At 41.6% G+C, this 18,248-nt stretch overlaps 2 protein-coding genes across 2 annotated transcripts in view; one reads left to right on the forward strand and one right to left on the reverse strand.

The window, feature by feature from the left end:
* LOC134070540 (inactive all-trans-retinol 13,14-reductase-like) overlaps positions 1 to 2,343 on the forward strand; it is an 8,757-nt gene extending 6,414 nt beyond the window's left edge. Inside the window, exons 7-11 of the mRNA XM_062526924.1 lie at positions 31 to 169; positions 485 to 594; positions 868 to 1,034; positions 1,680 to 1,839; positions 2,183 to 2,343. Of these exons, the coding sequence (XP_062382908.1) occupies positions 31 to 169; positions 485 to 594; positions 868 to 1,034; positions 1,680 to 1,839; positions 2,183 to 2,343 (737 nt within the window). The remainder of the gene's footprint in view (positions 1 to 30; positions 170 to 484; positions 595 to 867; positions 1,035 to 1,679; positions 1,840 to 2,182) is intronic.
* A 2,215-nt stretch (positions 2,344 to 4,558) lies between these two features.
* On the reverse strand, positions 4,559 to 11,390 carry LOC134069956 (inactive all-trans-retinol 13,14-reductase-like). Its single transcript, XM_062526122.1, has 12 exons — positions 11,044 to 11,390; positions 9,328 to 9,558; positions 8,948 to 9,130; positions 8,244 to 8,485; positions 7,911 to 8,106; positions 7,570 to 7,767; positions 7,298 to 7,417; positions 6,871 to 7,009; positions 6,537 to 6,646; positions 6,095 to 6,261; positions 5,638 to 5,797; positions 4,559 to 5,332 (listed from the first exon to the last, which is right to left on the reverse strand). The coding sequence occupies exons 1-12, from the start codon at positions 11,198 to 11,200 to the stop codon at positions 5,172 to 5,174; spliced, it is 2,064 nt and encodes a 687-aa protein (XP_062382106.1). The 5' UTR covers positions 11,201 to 11,390; the 3' UTR covers positions 4,559 to 5,171.
* Positions 11,391 to 18,248: the final 6,858 nt, after the last annotated feature.

The raw sequence follows: 18,248 nt of genomic DNA on the forward strand, positions 1-18,248 counted from the left end.
AAAATGTTTAATGATTAATTTCTTTTACAGACATCCAGGCTCGTCTGAACCTGGTGAAACCGGGAAGAGGTTGCTTCCTCATATTCTCCGGCTTCGATGCCACCCCTGAGGAGCTGGACATTACGTCAACCAACACATGGCTCTTCCGGAACAACGACATGGATGGATTGTGAGGACCTTAATGGACAATACTTGGAAATAGAATTACATTTATGAATGGAATTGGATAGACTGCAATCACATTGGATCTAATTGAGTTGAATAGAATTAATTTAGATGTTTAGTTTCATTGAACTGAGCTGAACCATACTGAGCTGTACTGCACTGAGCTGAATTGTATTAAATTAGATAGATAGATAGATAGATAGATAGATAGATAGATAGATACTTTATTGATCCCCAAGGGGAAATTCAAGATAATTGAACTATACTGAGCTGAGCTGAGCTGAGTTGAATTGAATTGAACTGAACTCTCTGTTCATAGGATGGATGATTACTTCAGTTTGAGCAAGGAGGAAGCTCCTGACAACGTCCCCATGATGTACTTCACTTTCCCGTCGGCCAAAGACCCAACGTCTAAACTTAGACAACCAGGTAAGACTGCACACTCAGTGTAGGTTATTAATGACATCTTAATTAAAGGATAACTCTTGCCAAAATGCATCCGAGGGTTTTTTGTTAATGTAGCCGAGTCAAACTTTCGTTTAAAAGCATAATTACGTCAAAAGCGCCACTTTTAAGCTTGTCTGTGTTGTCGTTTTCGGGTCAAATGGCCTTTTGAATTGGAATGGTAGAGAGACACCACAATTTTAATACACACATATACACACGCCTTTGAGATGCTAACTTTGATGCTTACCTGGGCAGGTAAAACCTCCATGACCATCCTGGCTATGGTGAACTACGAGTGGTTCGAGGAGTGGAAGGACTCGACTGTCAGAAAGAGAGGAGACGACTACACAAAGTACAAGATGAGATTCGCCAACAACCTCTTCAACTGGGCCTGTGAGCATTTCCCCAAGCTGAAGGACAAGGTAAGCAGGCTAAGTACATGGCAAGTAGAGGGTCTTAATCAACAATGAACTAGAAAACGGAAATCAGCCTCTTTTGGTCAGTGAGCATGGAAAGGAATGTAACAAGATTTGTTCTTTGATTCCGTCGGGAATTGAACCCACAACTTTTTGGGCTGCTGCATGCTAACCCAGCTTCTTAGCTACACATGATTCTGGGCTCAGTTAGTCTATTTGTCTCTAGAATTAGTGTCCATTCTATCAGCACATACTGACTGGCAACTTGACAGAGTGACCTTGACCGCGACCTTGATCTTGACCTTGAGCTCTCATGTCTCCTTGAGCTCTCATGTCTATCTGTGTATGCGTCTCATGAGATCAAACACTCCCAGCAGGACAGATGGATCCCTAATTAGAGGACAGAATAGATAGTACCCCCCCCCCCCCCACACACACACACTTATTTTATTGAGTTTTCCCAATTGAAGCTGCAATGACCCAAACAGCCACCAGGAAATGCTTTAGGAATGTCGGGAATCTCGATTGGATCCTCTTACCTGGGAATAAACCATAAATAAACAAACAGCACGTCATGTCATCGCGATACAGAAGTCTGTGCGAACATGCTGTACAATACATGACGGATGCTCCTTCCTGTTTCTCTGTTAGCTGGTGTACCAGGAGGTGTCCACCCCGCTGTCCAACGCGCACTACCTGGGAGCGCACCGCGGTGCCATGTACTCCTCCGAGCAGAACCTCGCGCGCTACGACCCCGTCTCCATGGCGAAGAACCGCTGTGACACGCCCATCAAAAACCTCTACATCACAGGTAAGAGTGACTATGTGTGTCAGACGATTGTTCTGTCTGTGTATGCCGCAATTTCCCAACTATTAGTCGCGGCTTATACATGGTGTTATATATGGTGTTGTTTCTTTTCATTTGCATAAAAACACTGTCACTGTGGCTTATACAATGCGGTTAATACACAGGAAATTACTGTATACATGCAAGAGTCTGAGTATGCATGCAGAATCTCATTCTGTCTGTCCGAGTATTTACATTGGTCTAATGTATGTCTTTTCTCCCTTCCTTTTGTTCTCCCATCCTCACCTCCGTGTGTGTGTGTGTGTGTGTGTGTGTGTGTGTGCGTGTGTGTGTGTGCATGTTTCAGGTCAGGACGTGTTCAGCTGTGGCATTGCGGGGGCTCTGCACGGCGGGCTGCTGTGTGCCTCTACAGTACTCGGTCACATCCTCTACATCGACCTCTTGTTCCTTAAGAAGAAGCTGAAAAGGAACAGCGTTGTTCAGACGTTACAAAAAATGTTTTGTTAGTTGTAATCGTAGTTAGAGAGTCTGTGTCCAAAAAGCCAATCCCGATGCCCATAGTGCAGTGACGGGGACACTGTGATGCAGGAGGTGCAGTCCTTCCGATGAGATGTTAAACCGGGGTCCTGACTCACTGTGGTCAGAGTGTACCGTCACACCGGTGTGTTAGGAATGTTGGGAAATTAACATTCTAAAGAATATCTGGGTTCATTGAATTGTACATAGAATTTTAGAACCTTGAATTGTTGCGGAATGGAATCTTGTGTTGAATGTTTAAAACCCACCCTTTTAAAGGTTAAAGATCTCATGACACTTATCGCAAGGCCTAGAGGGTTCCCCAGTGTCCTGACTAAATTCCCAACTTGGACTGTTCAATCTGGACCCCTTAATCATCCCCAGTGTGACTGGCTCATTGACTCATTCCCTCACTCTCCACCTCAAGCTGGTGTTTGGGGAGAGTTCTGGCACAAAGTGCCAGGTGGGTGTTACACATTTTGTTGCTTTTGTTGTTGTTGTTGTTGTTGAAGATGATGATGATGATAGCAGTTAACTTTAACTTAAGAATTATTGTATAGTCTAGTAGTCTAGGAAGTCTAGTATTAGACTTGATGAAAGGCCCCTGACTATGAGCAAGACCGAGGTCTTTAACATTTGAGCAATGTAGTTTTCATTTTTGTAACCTTTATGCTAAATGAACATTTATTTATATATTAAATTTGCTTTCCATTATCATTATGACATCATAAAGGGCCAATTAATCTGATTTGCACCTGTATCAACTGCCAGCTGCTCAACTATGCTCCAAGGAGCCAATTAATGATTTACAAACATTAAGACCTACATTACAAATTTGAGCAAAGTTTCTACATTAACCATTTAGACGTAGCAATTTGGATGAAGAGAATAATGATACTTGAATAACTGAACTATGCATTTTCATGCTACGTGCATGAACAGCTCTGTGAGCTTGTCTGTTTCCAGTGGAGCCAGGTGTGTTTGAACCTGCCACTATTGTTATTGCAATTAGTGTCTACTCAGACCCGATTGGGGTTGTTGCACCCAGTGAATAAGCATGTTACGATAAAGAAGGATTTATGTACAGTATGTGTTAAAGGTGTAATTGGGCATACAAGATATTCAGGATCAGAGTAAAGATGTAAGGAGCAGAAAATAACAGAAGATGGTGTTACAACGCAGTTAACACTGCACCGGAAGTAAATTAGCTACCCGAAGAGGCTTTTGTGCACGTAGCCTATTATCTGTCTATCAATAACTTTTAAACTATCTACATTCAATTTTTAAACTGTCTACTTTTAACTAACACTAACACTATATTATAGCCGCTGTATAACCACCATATAACTATCCTACTAACACCTTAGTAACCTTCTCTGCCTAAAAAGAAAGCCTATTGTTGATAGGATGTCTTTCCTTGCACATGACTTTGTGAAGTATCATATGTGTAATATTACAATTTGATCAAAAAATACAAAACATGTAGTGTGTAAATGTGGAATGTGCTGTAGCAAACACTAGGTTGTGGCAGGAATCAGCAAATGCATACAGTGAATTGGATGATGTTGAGTTTATCATTGTGATTAAAGACCTTGTTTGCTAAATGTGTTTTGCATGTCAATTCTGTTAGACTCCACCTGGGATATTCTGATACATGTTTAGCTGCTTGTTTTGAGGTTCAGGGGTAATAGACTGAGTATCATAACACACCCAATGAATGCAACACACCCAAAGAGTGCTTTTCACTAGTCCTGATTAGCTTGATATAAACAACAAACCATGACAATAAACCATAATTGTATCCATCATTTTTATTGATTTGCATTGCAATAACAGTGTTGGCGAGCCATAATGTATACATGCACATTTCACAAGATATATACAGTCAAATACACACAAAATGTTTACATTTGTTTAAAGTCTTAAAACTGTCACTCGTCGTCATATTCACATGTTCACACAAACATGTAACAACAGGTACTGCTTCACACCTAATGAAAGAGCTGACACCATATTTAGAGACCATCAGGCATGGCATATTTGCTCATTTTCTCAGTAGGACTAGATCAATACAATCTGCCCCCAGTCCTCACACAATGCTATTGACCCATTATGCATCATTATACAGCAAAATAAATCATTACAAAAAAGTTCAGGAATATACAAGTATATACAAAATAGAAGTAATGGATGAAGGCAAGAATATGTGTGAAGACAACACAACGCTATGGACAGAACTGCACCCCATATGGCATGACCCCAAAGCCTGTGATGGTGACACAGCATATAAACGTGTGTAGTTTGTATCATCTCATAACATGTTGGCATACACATCTTGAGGTATTGACACATGTCAGTTGCAGTGCCATCATTGAAAGGCCAGATTTTTGTATTACTGTAACGATATTCACTAATGTGGCATTACTCTGTAAGTGAGTCATAGTCAGCTAGGGGGTGATGTGCCTCTTAGAGGCAAATATGTTTTTTTTGTTTGTTTGTTTGTTTCTTTTTTTTTGCACAACAGTTGTTGACTTATTGCACAAAAAACACTTTTTGCTTGCTTGACCTCAAAAGTTGCCAGCACAATGGGGAAGGCCAATAGAGACCAAAACCCCTCAATGTCTTGGTCAGCCATGCTGGGCAATAAGTAGGCCAATAAGTTTCATGTGGATCTGTAGCCTGGGAAACATCAACCAAAGATAAAGCAAACAAGAAAACTTGGACAAACGCAACATGACAAAGCTGCGCTACTGCAACTGTCAAATATAAAAAAAAAACAAGACAAAAAAAAGGGGAATGATGAAGCGTGAAAACCTTAATTAAAAGATCAGTTTTTGTAGAGTGCGGAAAATGCTGCCTCCCTTCAGTTTGATCTTCATCATGAAGAGGTCGACGTACAGGAGGTGACCCAACACTGCGGAGGCGCAGATCAGACCACCATGCAGCGCCCCTGCAATACCACAGCTGAACACATCCTGACCTGAAACACACACACACACACACACACACACACACACACACGTAAGTTAGTGTGATGAGACATGCTTTACAGTATGTCATCAATGCAAAATATGAATCTGCACACAGACTGCTCACATCTATGTTCAACTGAAACTCAAATTTATAACTATATTATTTAAATAATTGTAAAATTACTCTGTGTTGATATTGTCCTATTCAAGTGATAAGACTGCTAGCTGAAAAAAGAATAATCTTGAAGTTTTGTGGAATTGGCGATTATACGGCATACATACTGTACAAAGACTCCAGACAGATTTCCCTTACCTGTGATGTAGAGGTTTTTGACTGGTGTGTCACAGCGGTTCTTAGCCATTAGCACTGGGTCAAAGCGTTCTAGGGTGTGTTCCCCAGAGTACGGGGCTCCCCTGAACGCTCTCAGGTAGTGTTCATTGGAGAGTGGTGTGGCTATCTCCTGGTACACCACCTGAAGAGGGTGACAGACAGAAACACAGACATGTGAATGATAATTATCCGCTCAATTATTTGTGATGCTGACCTGGGAAACAGCAATATACTGTAGAAGTAGGATGCAAAGAAATGTATCTGTTCTATCTATTGTGTCCTCCAATTGCTCTTGCTTCATTAGAGCTCTTCTTGTCTTTGTTAAAAGTCATGTTCAAATTCCTTCCATAACTCACAGAGCAAAAATGTGTATTATCAACGTCCCATTTCATGATTTGTAAAGACTGTGTACTGTACTTGCCATGCACCCCCTGCTTACCTTGTCTTTGATCTTAGGGAAATGTTCACAGGCCCAGTCAAAGAGGGCCTGAGAGAACCTGTTCTTGTAGTCCATATAGTCATCTCCTCTCTTCCTAACCGTCGAGTCCTTCCACTCCTCAAACCACTCGTAGTTCACCATGGTCAGAACAGTCATGCAGGTTTTACCTACCAAGAGAAAAAGGACAGTTCCCAGTCAGGAATTTTATTTAAAGCACCTTTCATGACACCCAAGACTTCACAAGGTTGTTACAATTACAATAATCTCATAAAAATAAAAATAAAAATGTCAGTCCATAAGCTTTCTTGAAGAAATAAGTTTTCAGTCTACTTTTAAAGTCAGTAATTGAGTCATTGAGCGTCTGTCTTTTATTAGATGCAAATGACATTTATTACAGCAGAGGGTCCTTAATAATGGGTGAATATGTTCTGGGCAATCTCACCTGGGTGTCTGATCTGTGAGGACGTGTCTTTGGCCGACGGGAAGGTGATGAACACCATGGGAACATTGTCAGGGGCCTCGTCTTTGCTCAGAGCGAAGAATTTATCACACCTGAGACACAAAGTTCAATGCAGTTCAGGTCAATCCAGTTTTATTTAGTTCATTCTGGCTCACTTCAATTCCAGTTAATTTCTTCAAATTCAATTTGTGTGACAAATCTGTCAGTGAAATACGCAAACTTTGGTTCGATCTGTGCCATTTTTTTTTTTTTTTGTGGTGGCTTCACTTTTGACATGAGTGTCCACACTTTTCCAATCACTGGTCAAGGTACTCACGAGACGTCAATGTCGTTGTCCTTGAAGAGCCATAAAGTGGTCGGCGTGACGCCGAGCTCCTCAGCGGTGGCGTCAAAGCCACAGAACAGGAGTACGCAAGCCTTGCCCGGTTTCATCATCTGAGCACGAGTCTGGATATCTGCACAAGAGACAAATCATTCCTGTTCACTTGGTTTCAAAAAAGAGATGATTTTATTCAAGATTCACTTTGTTGTCCTACAATATGGGAAATGTGTTTTGGACTGCCACTCATGCTGTCGTTGTGTCTATACGGAAATCTTCTACAAGATAACTTTTCTTTTGTCAACATCTATGTCGATATCCAGCCCCTGTCGAATTTGTATAGATGTGTGTACATTCCTACACTACAGTGTGTCTATGGTCTTCCCTTTGATGGCTGTTTGTTTTATATGTTGACATGACTCACCATGTTTCATCTGTATCTGCGGAGGCAGCAAGTACTTGAAGGTGTTGAAGAGGCCGCAGTTGGAGATCACAATGGGCGCTTTCACCTCCACTTCCTCTTGGCCTTTCCTCACTGCCACACCTGGCCAATCATATCGTAAGAAAACATGTTAGTATAACCAAAATAATTGACCTTCAGCAAGTAACGAGAGAACAAGACACAAGAGAAAGCTGAGCCCTCAGTGATCTATTCTAAAGTGGAGAAGCCATCTTTCAATCCAGACCAGTACTCACCGCAGGCAGCGCCATCTTTGTCCAGCAGGATTCGAGTGACAGGGGCTCTCACCAGCACGTCCCCGCCATACTTGCGGATGGTGTTGCTGATGTGGAAGGGGATCTCACTGGCGCCCCCTCTAGGATAGTAGGCTCCACGCTTGTAGTGGTGGATGAGGAGGGCATTCATGAAGAGGCTACAGTCCTTAGGGAGATCACCTATGGATGAAAGAGATAAGATGGGTGAGACGAGATCAAAGGTAATTAGCCTTATTAAGCCAATTGTGACTCTAACTGTACGCAGATGATCTGCTGCTATACTGCGGACCATATAGGATAGGAGATAACCTGGAGATACTCACCAATGAAGAGGTAGTTGAACATGAGCTGGAGGTCCTTGTTGCTGGTCAGCTGGTCAGCCCAGTCGGTGACGCCAGTGGTGGCCAGACGGAAGACGGAGGAGCAGCGGTCAGCGATGCCGGACTTGAGAAATAAGAGGGCCATCCAGCGAGGCATGAGCTTCAAGAGGCCCAGGTAGAAGGTCTTCCTGGCAGAGACCTACAACAACAACAACGTAGGGGATTGAGGTTAGAAAACAGTATTGAAAAAGCATTGAATACATTTCATTCATTAGTTTGCAAAACGATCCAACTGCTCCTCCCTGACTGCAGAGGGCAGTGTTCTCCATCACATACCTTCATGACTCTGAAGAACTCCTCAACAGCCTTGGTATCGTTTGGGAACTGCTTCTTCATGTTGGCCTCCATCTCGGTCTTGCCGGTGAGGTAGCTGTATTCACGGTGCTCCTCTCCCTGGCCAATGTGGACCTGGTCAAAGTGCTGGGGCAGGGTCACAAATTGCAGCTGTCCCTCGGAGATCTGGTCCATGGCGAGTCGCATCAGGCTGTTCTCATGCAGCTGACCCACATAGTGCAGACCTACACACACACAAACACACACGTGACCATGTTGTAGGAGCACAGAGCAAGACGTGTGGAAAGGGTGTGGTACCAAAAGACAGCCAGAAGGTGGCAGCAGATGACCGTATTGGCTGACCAACCCACACTAGTGGAGGCGTGACCGTGCAGGGGATTCCCTGCCCTCTATCACAGGACGACCCCATCTCCTCTGAACTGGTGAGTGGCCTCCTTCCTCTGATCATACATACTGTTCCTATTTCATCAGTTGCTTGGATGAATTTATTATTCCGTGAACTCATGACCATATCTGACTAGTGAGGTAGTTAAAATAGCAACACATTACATGGTCGTACACACGGATTGGACAGTTGATTCTATAGCTGCAACCCCACGGGATGTTTAGGTGTTTAGCTAGCTATACATTATGTGTCCGTATAGCACAATTCAGCAGCAACCCTAGAGCAGTATAGGCCTACTCACCAACATCAAATTCAAAGCCTTTCTCAGTGAAGGTGTGGCAGCATCCGCCGGCTGTGTCGTGTTGTTCTAGAACCAGGACCCTTTTCCCCTGTTTGGCCATACAGGCACCTGTAGTCAGGCCTCCGAGACCGCTGCCGATGATGATGGCATCCAGGTTCTCGGGGATTCTGTCCCTATTGAAACCTACACAGAGAGAGAGCGGAGTTATTTCAGTTGGTCTTGAATGAATGAATGAATGAATGAAATGAGTTTTATTGTCACTATACACAATGAGATTAAAAGCAACTCCTATTTCAGAGCCAACATGTGCCCTAAGATGATAAATAATATGAATATTAAACAATATAAAATAGGACGTTTTGGGGGATTTGACCTCTCACCTTTCTTCAGCACCTTGTTCCTCTTCTTCTGGTCCACCTCTAGGGGTCCTGCTGGCCTCACGGACGCCAGAGAGAACGGGCTGGGCTTCAGATACAGGTACCAGTAGGCTCCGCCAGCACAGGCCGTGGACCCGGAGCCCAGAACCAGCAGCAGCTTCATGATGAGGCTCAAGCTCCTGAACCAGAGACCCACGTAGCAGACCACGGACACACAGCACAAGCCTCCGAGAGCTGGGAAAGAGAGGCACAACAGTTCAGAAAAAAGGGGAACTATACTGTCAGATGTCAGTTGACTTGCTGCAGTAGCAAGCAAAATAAAGAGGCTAAAGAAACAGCGGTGATGAGAATAAAAAAAAGATTTCACTAAGAGAGAGATTATTAACGAGGATGTTTTTTTTATCATGCTTTCTAGCTAACGAGAGGTTTGTGCTGTCCTCTTAATTTATTCAACACCAATAAGAGTGTCTACAACAGTTGAGGAATTGCAGTAAAAAGATATTATCAACACTCCTTCGCCAAAGACAAAACACAACTGGTAAATTATGCTTGTGTTATATTTTACAACGTAATAGCGGGTTGTTACAGCAGTAAAAATAAGACCTTATATTAAATGACTATCATTAATGATGATGAAAACATCTACTGACAAGTAGTATGAATATGAACTTTGGCCTGGCTTTGTTTTCATTACTGTAAACAGCCACTTTACCCACAATCTTAATCTTACTCCCGTGAGCGGATTTGTGGGATTCCAGTAGGGTATTTACAGGATATTTACATAATCTATCGTACAGACCACATATGACTGTAAATTACAGTAACAAGTAATAACAGGCTAATTCGGCTGTTACCTTAACCTATTACATTATGCCCTCTACCTTATGTAATGGTTGGTGCTAGTCTGAGCCAAAAGGAAGTTGAAAATGTTGATGGTGGAAACATTTTTATTTTACTTTAACTGTCATTTTAACTGTTTTTCTCACTGGTTCACTTCGTCCTTGTGTGCACTTGCCTCTTGTGATTACAGTTTACAGACTTAAAGACAAACAGCAGTAGCCAGCAACTTTATTGATATGATTTTAGTTTGCTCTAACTGATCATCCTGAATTACCAAATCCCAGAGACTAATAACAACTGCTTAATCCAGTATGAGGCACGTTTTATATGATGATAAACCTCTGAAGTACTTGTACACAACCAATGACAGTGCGGATGGTGTCGATATTAAATTACACATACATGTATTTCCTTTGAAAATGAAAAACTGCATTTAAAACCTTTGTTGACAAAGATGTGCTACACTCTCAAAACGAATGTGTTGGAAACAACACAAACTGTGTTGTCCCTATCTGGACAAAGAGATGTGTTAAAAAAAACACGCAAGTTGTGTTATTTTCATATTTCTTTTTTTTTTCCATACATATTGTGTAACAAATAGCAAAAGCAATGTGTTGGAAACAACACAAACTGTGTCGTCCCTATCTGGACACAGAGATGTGTTGTTTTGAAGAATGTATGATGATAAACAGAGGATCTCCTTTGAAGAACTTTTGTACACAACCAATGACAGTGCTGATGGTGTCAATATTAAATGACACAAATGTCTATTTTCTTTTCAAAAACGAACAACTGCATTTAAAGCCTTTGTTGAGAAGAGAATCGTGTTAGCAGCACTTCCAAAAGAGTTGAATTAAGCACTAGTGGTCAGTCACTCACCTTGCAGCAGTAGCTTGTTCCTCTTCTCCTTGTCCAGGCTTAACGAGTCTTTGGGCAGTAGAGAGTCCAGAGAGAGCTGGCCTGGCTTTGATAGCAGGTACCAGTACGTTCCCCCCGCACAGACCAGGGACCACACCACAAACATGATCAGCCACATGATGACGGACGGTCAAACCTCTGGTCCAGAGAGCCACACAACACAGCAGGTGAGTGACGAGCAGTGAAAGTGTCCAAGAGCTGAGAGAGAGAGAGAGAGAGAGAGAGAGAAAGTGATGCTGCAAAATTTAGTGAAGAGGGTTCAGTGTTGAATAGCAGTGAGGAGAAGTGCTGCTGGTCTCATTAGTATTGCTGCTATGCCTTCCTGTCTGAGGGAGAACGACAGCGGCTGCCTTTTATATCAACCTCACACACTCTAGTTCCTGTGGGAGAGGCTTGCGCCTTAACATTATTTGATACAGCACCAGAACTAACAAACAAAGACTAGCGTAGACCACATCAGATTAGTGAGATAATCTGGGGGTGGGGGGGTTAGATATTAGCCCTCTTAGTCACGAGCCAGTCTTGGCCCCCATACGACGCCACTGTGGCCAACCTCTGCTTCCCAGTGTGATGTTGTTGATGGGATTATATTGCATGATACCCAACAAGCCTGTGGTTCCAGAGGGTCAGGCTGGAGTTATATAATGGCAAAGCAGGCTATGTCTGGCCTCCAAAGGAACAAAACACTTGAAGAGCTCTTCTCCATAACACTATGAATTAATTATTAATAAAGCATTAATATGTTATATGATTTAATTGTGTATTTCAGATGATATCAATGAAAGTTGTGGTGTCTTGATTATAGTTATGGTTATGGTTATGCTAGCTGACATATTTGTCTAAAGCAACATACAAATAAAAACAATACAATAATTAAATTCAACAGTGAACAATTTCAAAATTGGGTCAGACTACAGTACACTATAAACAATACAATTAATTCAAACAATAACCTAATAATTGATGGAGTACAATTGATTGATAAATAACAAATAATAAATAACAAATAACAATAGCCCAATTAAAGTTCCAGCAAAATTACTGGGAAAACAAAATTAAGCAAAAATGATATATGCAAAATGCATTACAATTGTGGAGATTATAAAAGAGTCCTTCACTTGTTAAACCGATTGTTCTTATTTGCCCTAGAGCACTCCTTTTCTCGTCCCAATATCTTACGTCGTAGTTGGAAACTGTGTGTTAAGGGTGAGTATGTGATCAGTCTTCCTCAAAGTCCAGAGGTCTTGGTTACGCATGTAACCAAATACACAAACCAAGCCAGAGAGCAGGATGTTTTTGATGAATGGCCTTGTAAATAAATCGCAGGATATACACAGCTCTGGAAGAGACCACTGCACATTGTTCTGATGTTATCCTACGGTTACTGAGTGACATTTCGAATGAGTTGATGGTCATATTCAAAATTAAGAGACCACTGCAAATTTGAATACGATCGTCAACTCAAATGTCATTCAGCAGCTGTAATATGACATCAGAAAAAATACGCAGTGATGTCTTAATTGTTTCTGAGCGAAAGTGGAAAGTGGAAAATGCCCAATTTTCCAATATGTGGTTTAATGTTTTACATTTCTCACTGGTATAGTAGGTCACTTTGACACTAAAAGTATGCTCCGGCGTTGTGACCCTGAATGATATCTGTACTGTTCCTAAACATGGAGGGCACCAGGGTTGACACCACTTATTGTTGTCTTGCAACAACAGCCAGTAGAGAAAACTGGATGTCTCTTGACCTTGCCAGTGTTATTGCTATGATTATCTATCCTTTGCTGTAGAGTACTTAAACCCTAACTCTTTCTTTGTCTAGTTACAGTAGCTGATGCATCTTTAGGGTGAAGTCATGCTGTCTCTCCCTTGATGCACATCATTGTAAATAAAATGGTCTTCCTGAGTTTTCTCACCATTAGTCTAGCTGGTTCTTCATTCATCTGAGGTATCAAGATTACCATCATTTCTAGAGCTGTACATGATATACAGATTATACTGTATATACAGCATAATATGAGCATATATATATATATATACAGTATATATATATGACATACAGTATATAGTGATCAGCAAAACATCTGTTGAGCCTTTGGAAGAACATTTGTGCTTTGGCCACTTGTCCAGAGGCTAAGAGTGGAAGCTGAACATGAACAGTTACATAACGATAAATTGCAAAAGTGGGAAGGCAACATACCACAGAAATAGGCCATGTCTTGGACCAAAGGAACAAAAGACCTGGTTGTTCTTAGTGCCTTATTGGCACTACCCTTCCTTTGCCTCAGTAGCTCAGTTGGAAACTGTTGCACAGAGAGTGAAAACTCACTGAACCATGCTCTGAATACGGCTGAGTGGCGGACATCTGGTTCTGTCCAGAGGACTTGATAGCACTCTTACACTGCTGCTTATACTGTACATTGGGTTGTGTTTGTCACCCAATCATTATGCTTTCTGTGAACTCTTTGTCCACAATTTTACACCTATTGACATTATTGTTATCATTACTGTGGAGACCGGCCTAAATCAATTGGCAAACGTTTATTTCCTGGTTTGTGGACGCTTGTCTGAAGTTTGAATTCATTGGAGTTCAATCACTTACGTTTGGTAATGACGTATGATAACCACGGGCTGATTGGGCGGAGATGCACTTGCCGGTGTACATGAAGCTGAATCAAGCTATACCAGACGGACGGAGTATGATGAGAAATGATATTGAGCGGAAGTACGTAGTCAGGCAGAGTCAGGCTATAACTTTGGACCAAGGCGTCTACTAAATACAATAACCATAACCATAGCCATACACTGAGCCAAATTCTTCCAAAGAAATGCTTTAATGCCTTAATTATGCTGTTGTGTTAGATTAATATGTGTTGGATGGTTGCATTTTGTTTTAGCTCCATTGTCTGAATTGGAGATGGTCAATAAAGCTTGACAGCTGGATCAGGATCGGCTATTAGATGCTGATTTATTGTACATGGTACAATAAATGAATAACAGAACACAAGCGAAGTCTAACAGTTGTGATTGCTTTTAGAAGTGGCTACAGAGCACCCTGATAGAAGATGCTCCCCGGTTCACGTCCTCCATCGGTCTCAGAGTCAAAACCTAAGACCAAGCCTGTTATACTGTAACATACGAACGTAAATCATGGCAACATGGCAACTGGCAAGTGCCAACCATTGCAGAAAATCGGCTCTGACTGGATGGGAAATCCCAGACATACAGACCAACATGCTATCTCCTTTCGGCCCATGTTACGACTGACATTCCTGAGAGGGCGGCATGACCCTCTTGATGGTCAAGCGGCACAGGCCTATGGGCCTTACTTTTGTGGGGACATCTGATCAGGCCTTTGGTGCTAAACACAGTCATGTACAAATGATATGGACCTATATCTCGTCGTTGTACCTGTTTTAAGTAAATTAATTAGTTTCATCATTGTTATTGATATTATTTTATTATTAATATTTATTAGTTTTTTTTTCACCTCCTTCTTTATAATGTTATGTAGTTTATCTCATTAGGCTTACCAGGTTTTGCAGATCATGTGTAATGCTTATTTTAGTGTCAGTGTCTGGAGAACCTTTCTTACATACCGTAGTACTTTCATTGACCAGCAGGTGTCCTAAAGGCCAGTCCAAACACAAGATCCGCGACGAGACGAGCTGCAACATTCTAAAAACCAGCGACGTTCTAAAACTCTGCAACTAAGATTTGACATGTTGAATGTTTAGCGACGGCTTGCAACTGCTTGCAACTGCTTGCAACTTTTGATTCACACCGCCGCAACTGCTCTCCGCAACCGTCTCAGACCGTCGCGAATCTTTGGTTTGAACTGGCCTTTAGCCTTCCACATCAGCCTGCAGAGTGAAACATGACTATACTATCAACAGGTTATCAACTGCAATATGTCTGTATTCATGTTCATGTATTCAACAACACCACATATTGACAATACGCTGTTACATGTTCCGACAGTTAACAGAGGTGGAATACACCCTATATAATTTTCCTTTCTGGAACCTTTGTGTGGGCCTGTGTTTGTTTACACGACAGCTGCAGCTGCTACACACTGCCGCCATTCTTTTTGTCAGTTAGTGATGCAATCTGTGCCCACACTAGATTTAATCTATCCGGGGCAGTGGCTGAGTTGTGGTCTATCTGTGAGCCATGTCACGGATCGGCAAATTGGTCACGGTTGTTAAGAGATGCTGCACACTGGAATAGAGGTAATCAGCTTTGTTGAGCTCTGTTCTGAGACATTCCACAACGTTATGACCAAAAGTCTAGCATGACAGAATTGTTAGGGAATCTCCTGTGACGCCCAAGTTGACACTGACACTGTGCCGAGATGTGAAGAGAGGGCTACAATAGATGATCTTGTAATGTGGCCAGTCTAAAGACCAAGACTGTTGCAAGATTGTGTGGTTCTCTGATCGCCTAGTCTGACATGGTCAATATGGTAAAACATAATCGTGAAAGACAAAAAAACTTGTGTAGTCTGCACAGGTCATAAGTCATCCAAATAACTAGGTGACACGTTGATCATGCACTGCAACTTACCTGGATGTGCATGGTACCAAATACATACGTAAGCCAGCCGCGCACCTGCTTACGCCACGAACCAACCGGGAAAACGGTGTGAAGTGTACTTGACTTTATGGCATTATCAGATGTCATGTATTGTCTTATCATCAATTTAAAGCTTTCTTAAGATTTAAGCAAGTTAACACGGCTGATCATGTTCTCTGGCAACCGAGTTATCTTGCTGCTGTTGCCCAAGCCATTTAGTAGGTCTAGGCCTTCTAAGTTGGCTATGGGTCCTTGAAATCCCTGGGCTATAATCAAGTTTTTTAGAATAGCCATAAGTAGACAACACTGAAAGATCTCACATTTATATTAGGGCTGTCAATCGATTACATTTTTAAATTTAATTAATTACATACTCTGTGATTAATTACAGTAATCTAAATTAATCGTATATATAAAATGTAATCGCAAAAGCGCAATGTCAACACTATTTCTTTGCAGTAATGTGGTACTTTAGAACTTAAGAGTTGACAAACTCCGGTGATATGCAAATTCTGTGCTGCAGACATTGCAGAGGACTTTGTTTTAATCAAGTCTTTCTTTTTAACACCGTCAGGCCGTTTTTTTTTTTAAGTAAATGTTCCAATCAATGATCCAGGCAGCACATTCTCGTCTCCCCATTTTTTCTAATGGCTACTGACTAGAATGGCTCGAGGTCAAATCTGCGTTAATTTTTTTAATCAGTTATTTTATCTAAAATTAATTAATTGATCAGTTATTTTGACAGCCCTAATTCATATATTTTGTGACAGGAAAGGCCATACTACACAAAGTCTACCATGGCTTTAACACACCGCTAATAAGCGGAAAAAAGTGTTTGCAAATGCCGGCCTTGTTCACCTTTTCATTGTCTACCGTAATTCCTCGACTATTAGCTTCGACTTATACATTGATTTTGCAATATTTCTTCAGCTATGAGGTTAATAAATGGGAGCAATAAATATGGCATTAATATTTGTCTAAAATATGGTCCTGTGGCCTATACACAACGCGGCTAATACACAGGAAATTACTGTATGTGCCTTAGCAAAGATCGATAGATTCTCCATGTTTCAAATTATGCCATATTAAGTCTTTGTATTTGACAGAACTGGGCATGGAAAATCTCTGAAAAGTCCTTGAATTTGTTTAAGAGGATGTGTGAACCACGGAAAACTGTGGTGTGAGTAGAGCATACTGGCTTCACAACAGTTTCAAACTAATTCACATGAAAGATTGAGAAGGAAAAAAGGAACATACTGTAAATGCTTTAGTCTTTTGTTCATTCAGAATGTGGAACATGCCCTATTTCTGCGATATGTTATTAACCTAATTCTGCAGTTGGGTCATTATGTAATATGGTCAGGTTGTTCTCCTAACCCTAAAACCTAATATATTTGTGAGGTTCTGTTGGCTAGCTTGCAAAAATAATCCCATAAACATCACACCGTGAAGCAGTATTTGGCAGCAGTTTTGGTGGGCCAAACCTAACCTCAGACTAAGAGGGTTAATATCTGGCCTCCCATATTATTTAGCTAATCCAATCACTGGCCTTTGGAATTCTACAAATCCGCTTATAAATTCAGCGTTTGTTGCTTCTGGTGCTGTATAAATTAATGTGATTGCACACTCCACCCCAACAACACCTACATGTACAGTAGACTGTGTGAGGCTGATATAAAAGGCCTCAATTGTCAGTCTCTCAGAAAGTAAATCCTTTGATTCTCATCACTGCTATGTGTACAGCCTAATTGTTTTGCTTTTGGTGGCGGCTCAGGTAACTCCAATAGTAAATCCTCCTTTTGAACTTTATCTACTGCATCCGTGCCTCAGCTCTCGGAGGCTTTCGTTGCTTGTCACTTGTTTGCTCACCGATTAGCATTAAGTTTTGCATCTTTAGAAAACCAGTCATGTTTTTGAATGGTCGTGCATCATTCCCTCAGTTTGCCTTGAGATGGGAGAAATACAGATTCCAATGTTGGACTTCCTGCTTTCAATGATGTAAAAATCATCTTTTTACATCATTGAAAGCAGGAAGTCCTATTCATGGGCTTCATTGAAATCCGTATTTCTCCCATCTCAAGCCTTAGCATTGTGCTAATGTGATTGGTTCCTTTAATGACTGTAAGACATGCACTGAACAGCATTTTGTTTTTGCACCGGCTTCAGATTGTAATGAATTAATGCAGCTGTAGTGAGTCTCACAGGAATGAAAGGAACTGAGCACATTACCAGACTAACAGCAACAGCCGTTACATAAGTTAAAGGACATGCTGAAATACAGTAGGCCTAGGGGGCAATTAGACTAATGAGTACTATTGTACTGTTCACTAATCTTCACTTCCCATCTGAATGTTACAATGCCTTCTAAGGCAGTTTTTGTCAGTCAGCATCACGACCATAGAGAGTAATTTTCATTCACATGTCTGTGTTTCTGTCTGTTATCCCCTGCAGGTCGTGTACCAGGAGATAGCCACACCACTCTCCAATGAACACTACCTGAGAACGTTCAGGGGGGCCCTGGACTCTGGGGAACACACCCTAGGGGCACATTCACACTAGGTCCGCTGGACCGGACCCGGGTTCGTTTG

The sequence above is a fragment of the Sardina pilchardus genome, chromosome 22 (assembly GCF_963854185.1).
Source record: "Sardina pilchardus chromosome 22, fSarPil1.1, whole genome shotgun sequence".
In the NCBI taxonomy this organism is placed as follows: Eukaryota; Metazoa; Chordata; class Actinopteri; order Clupeiformes; family Clupeidae; genus Sardina; species Sardina pilchardus.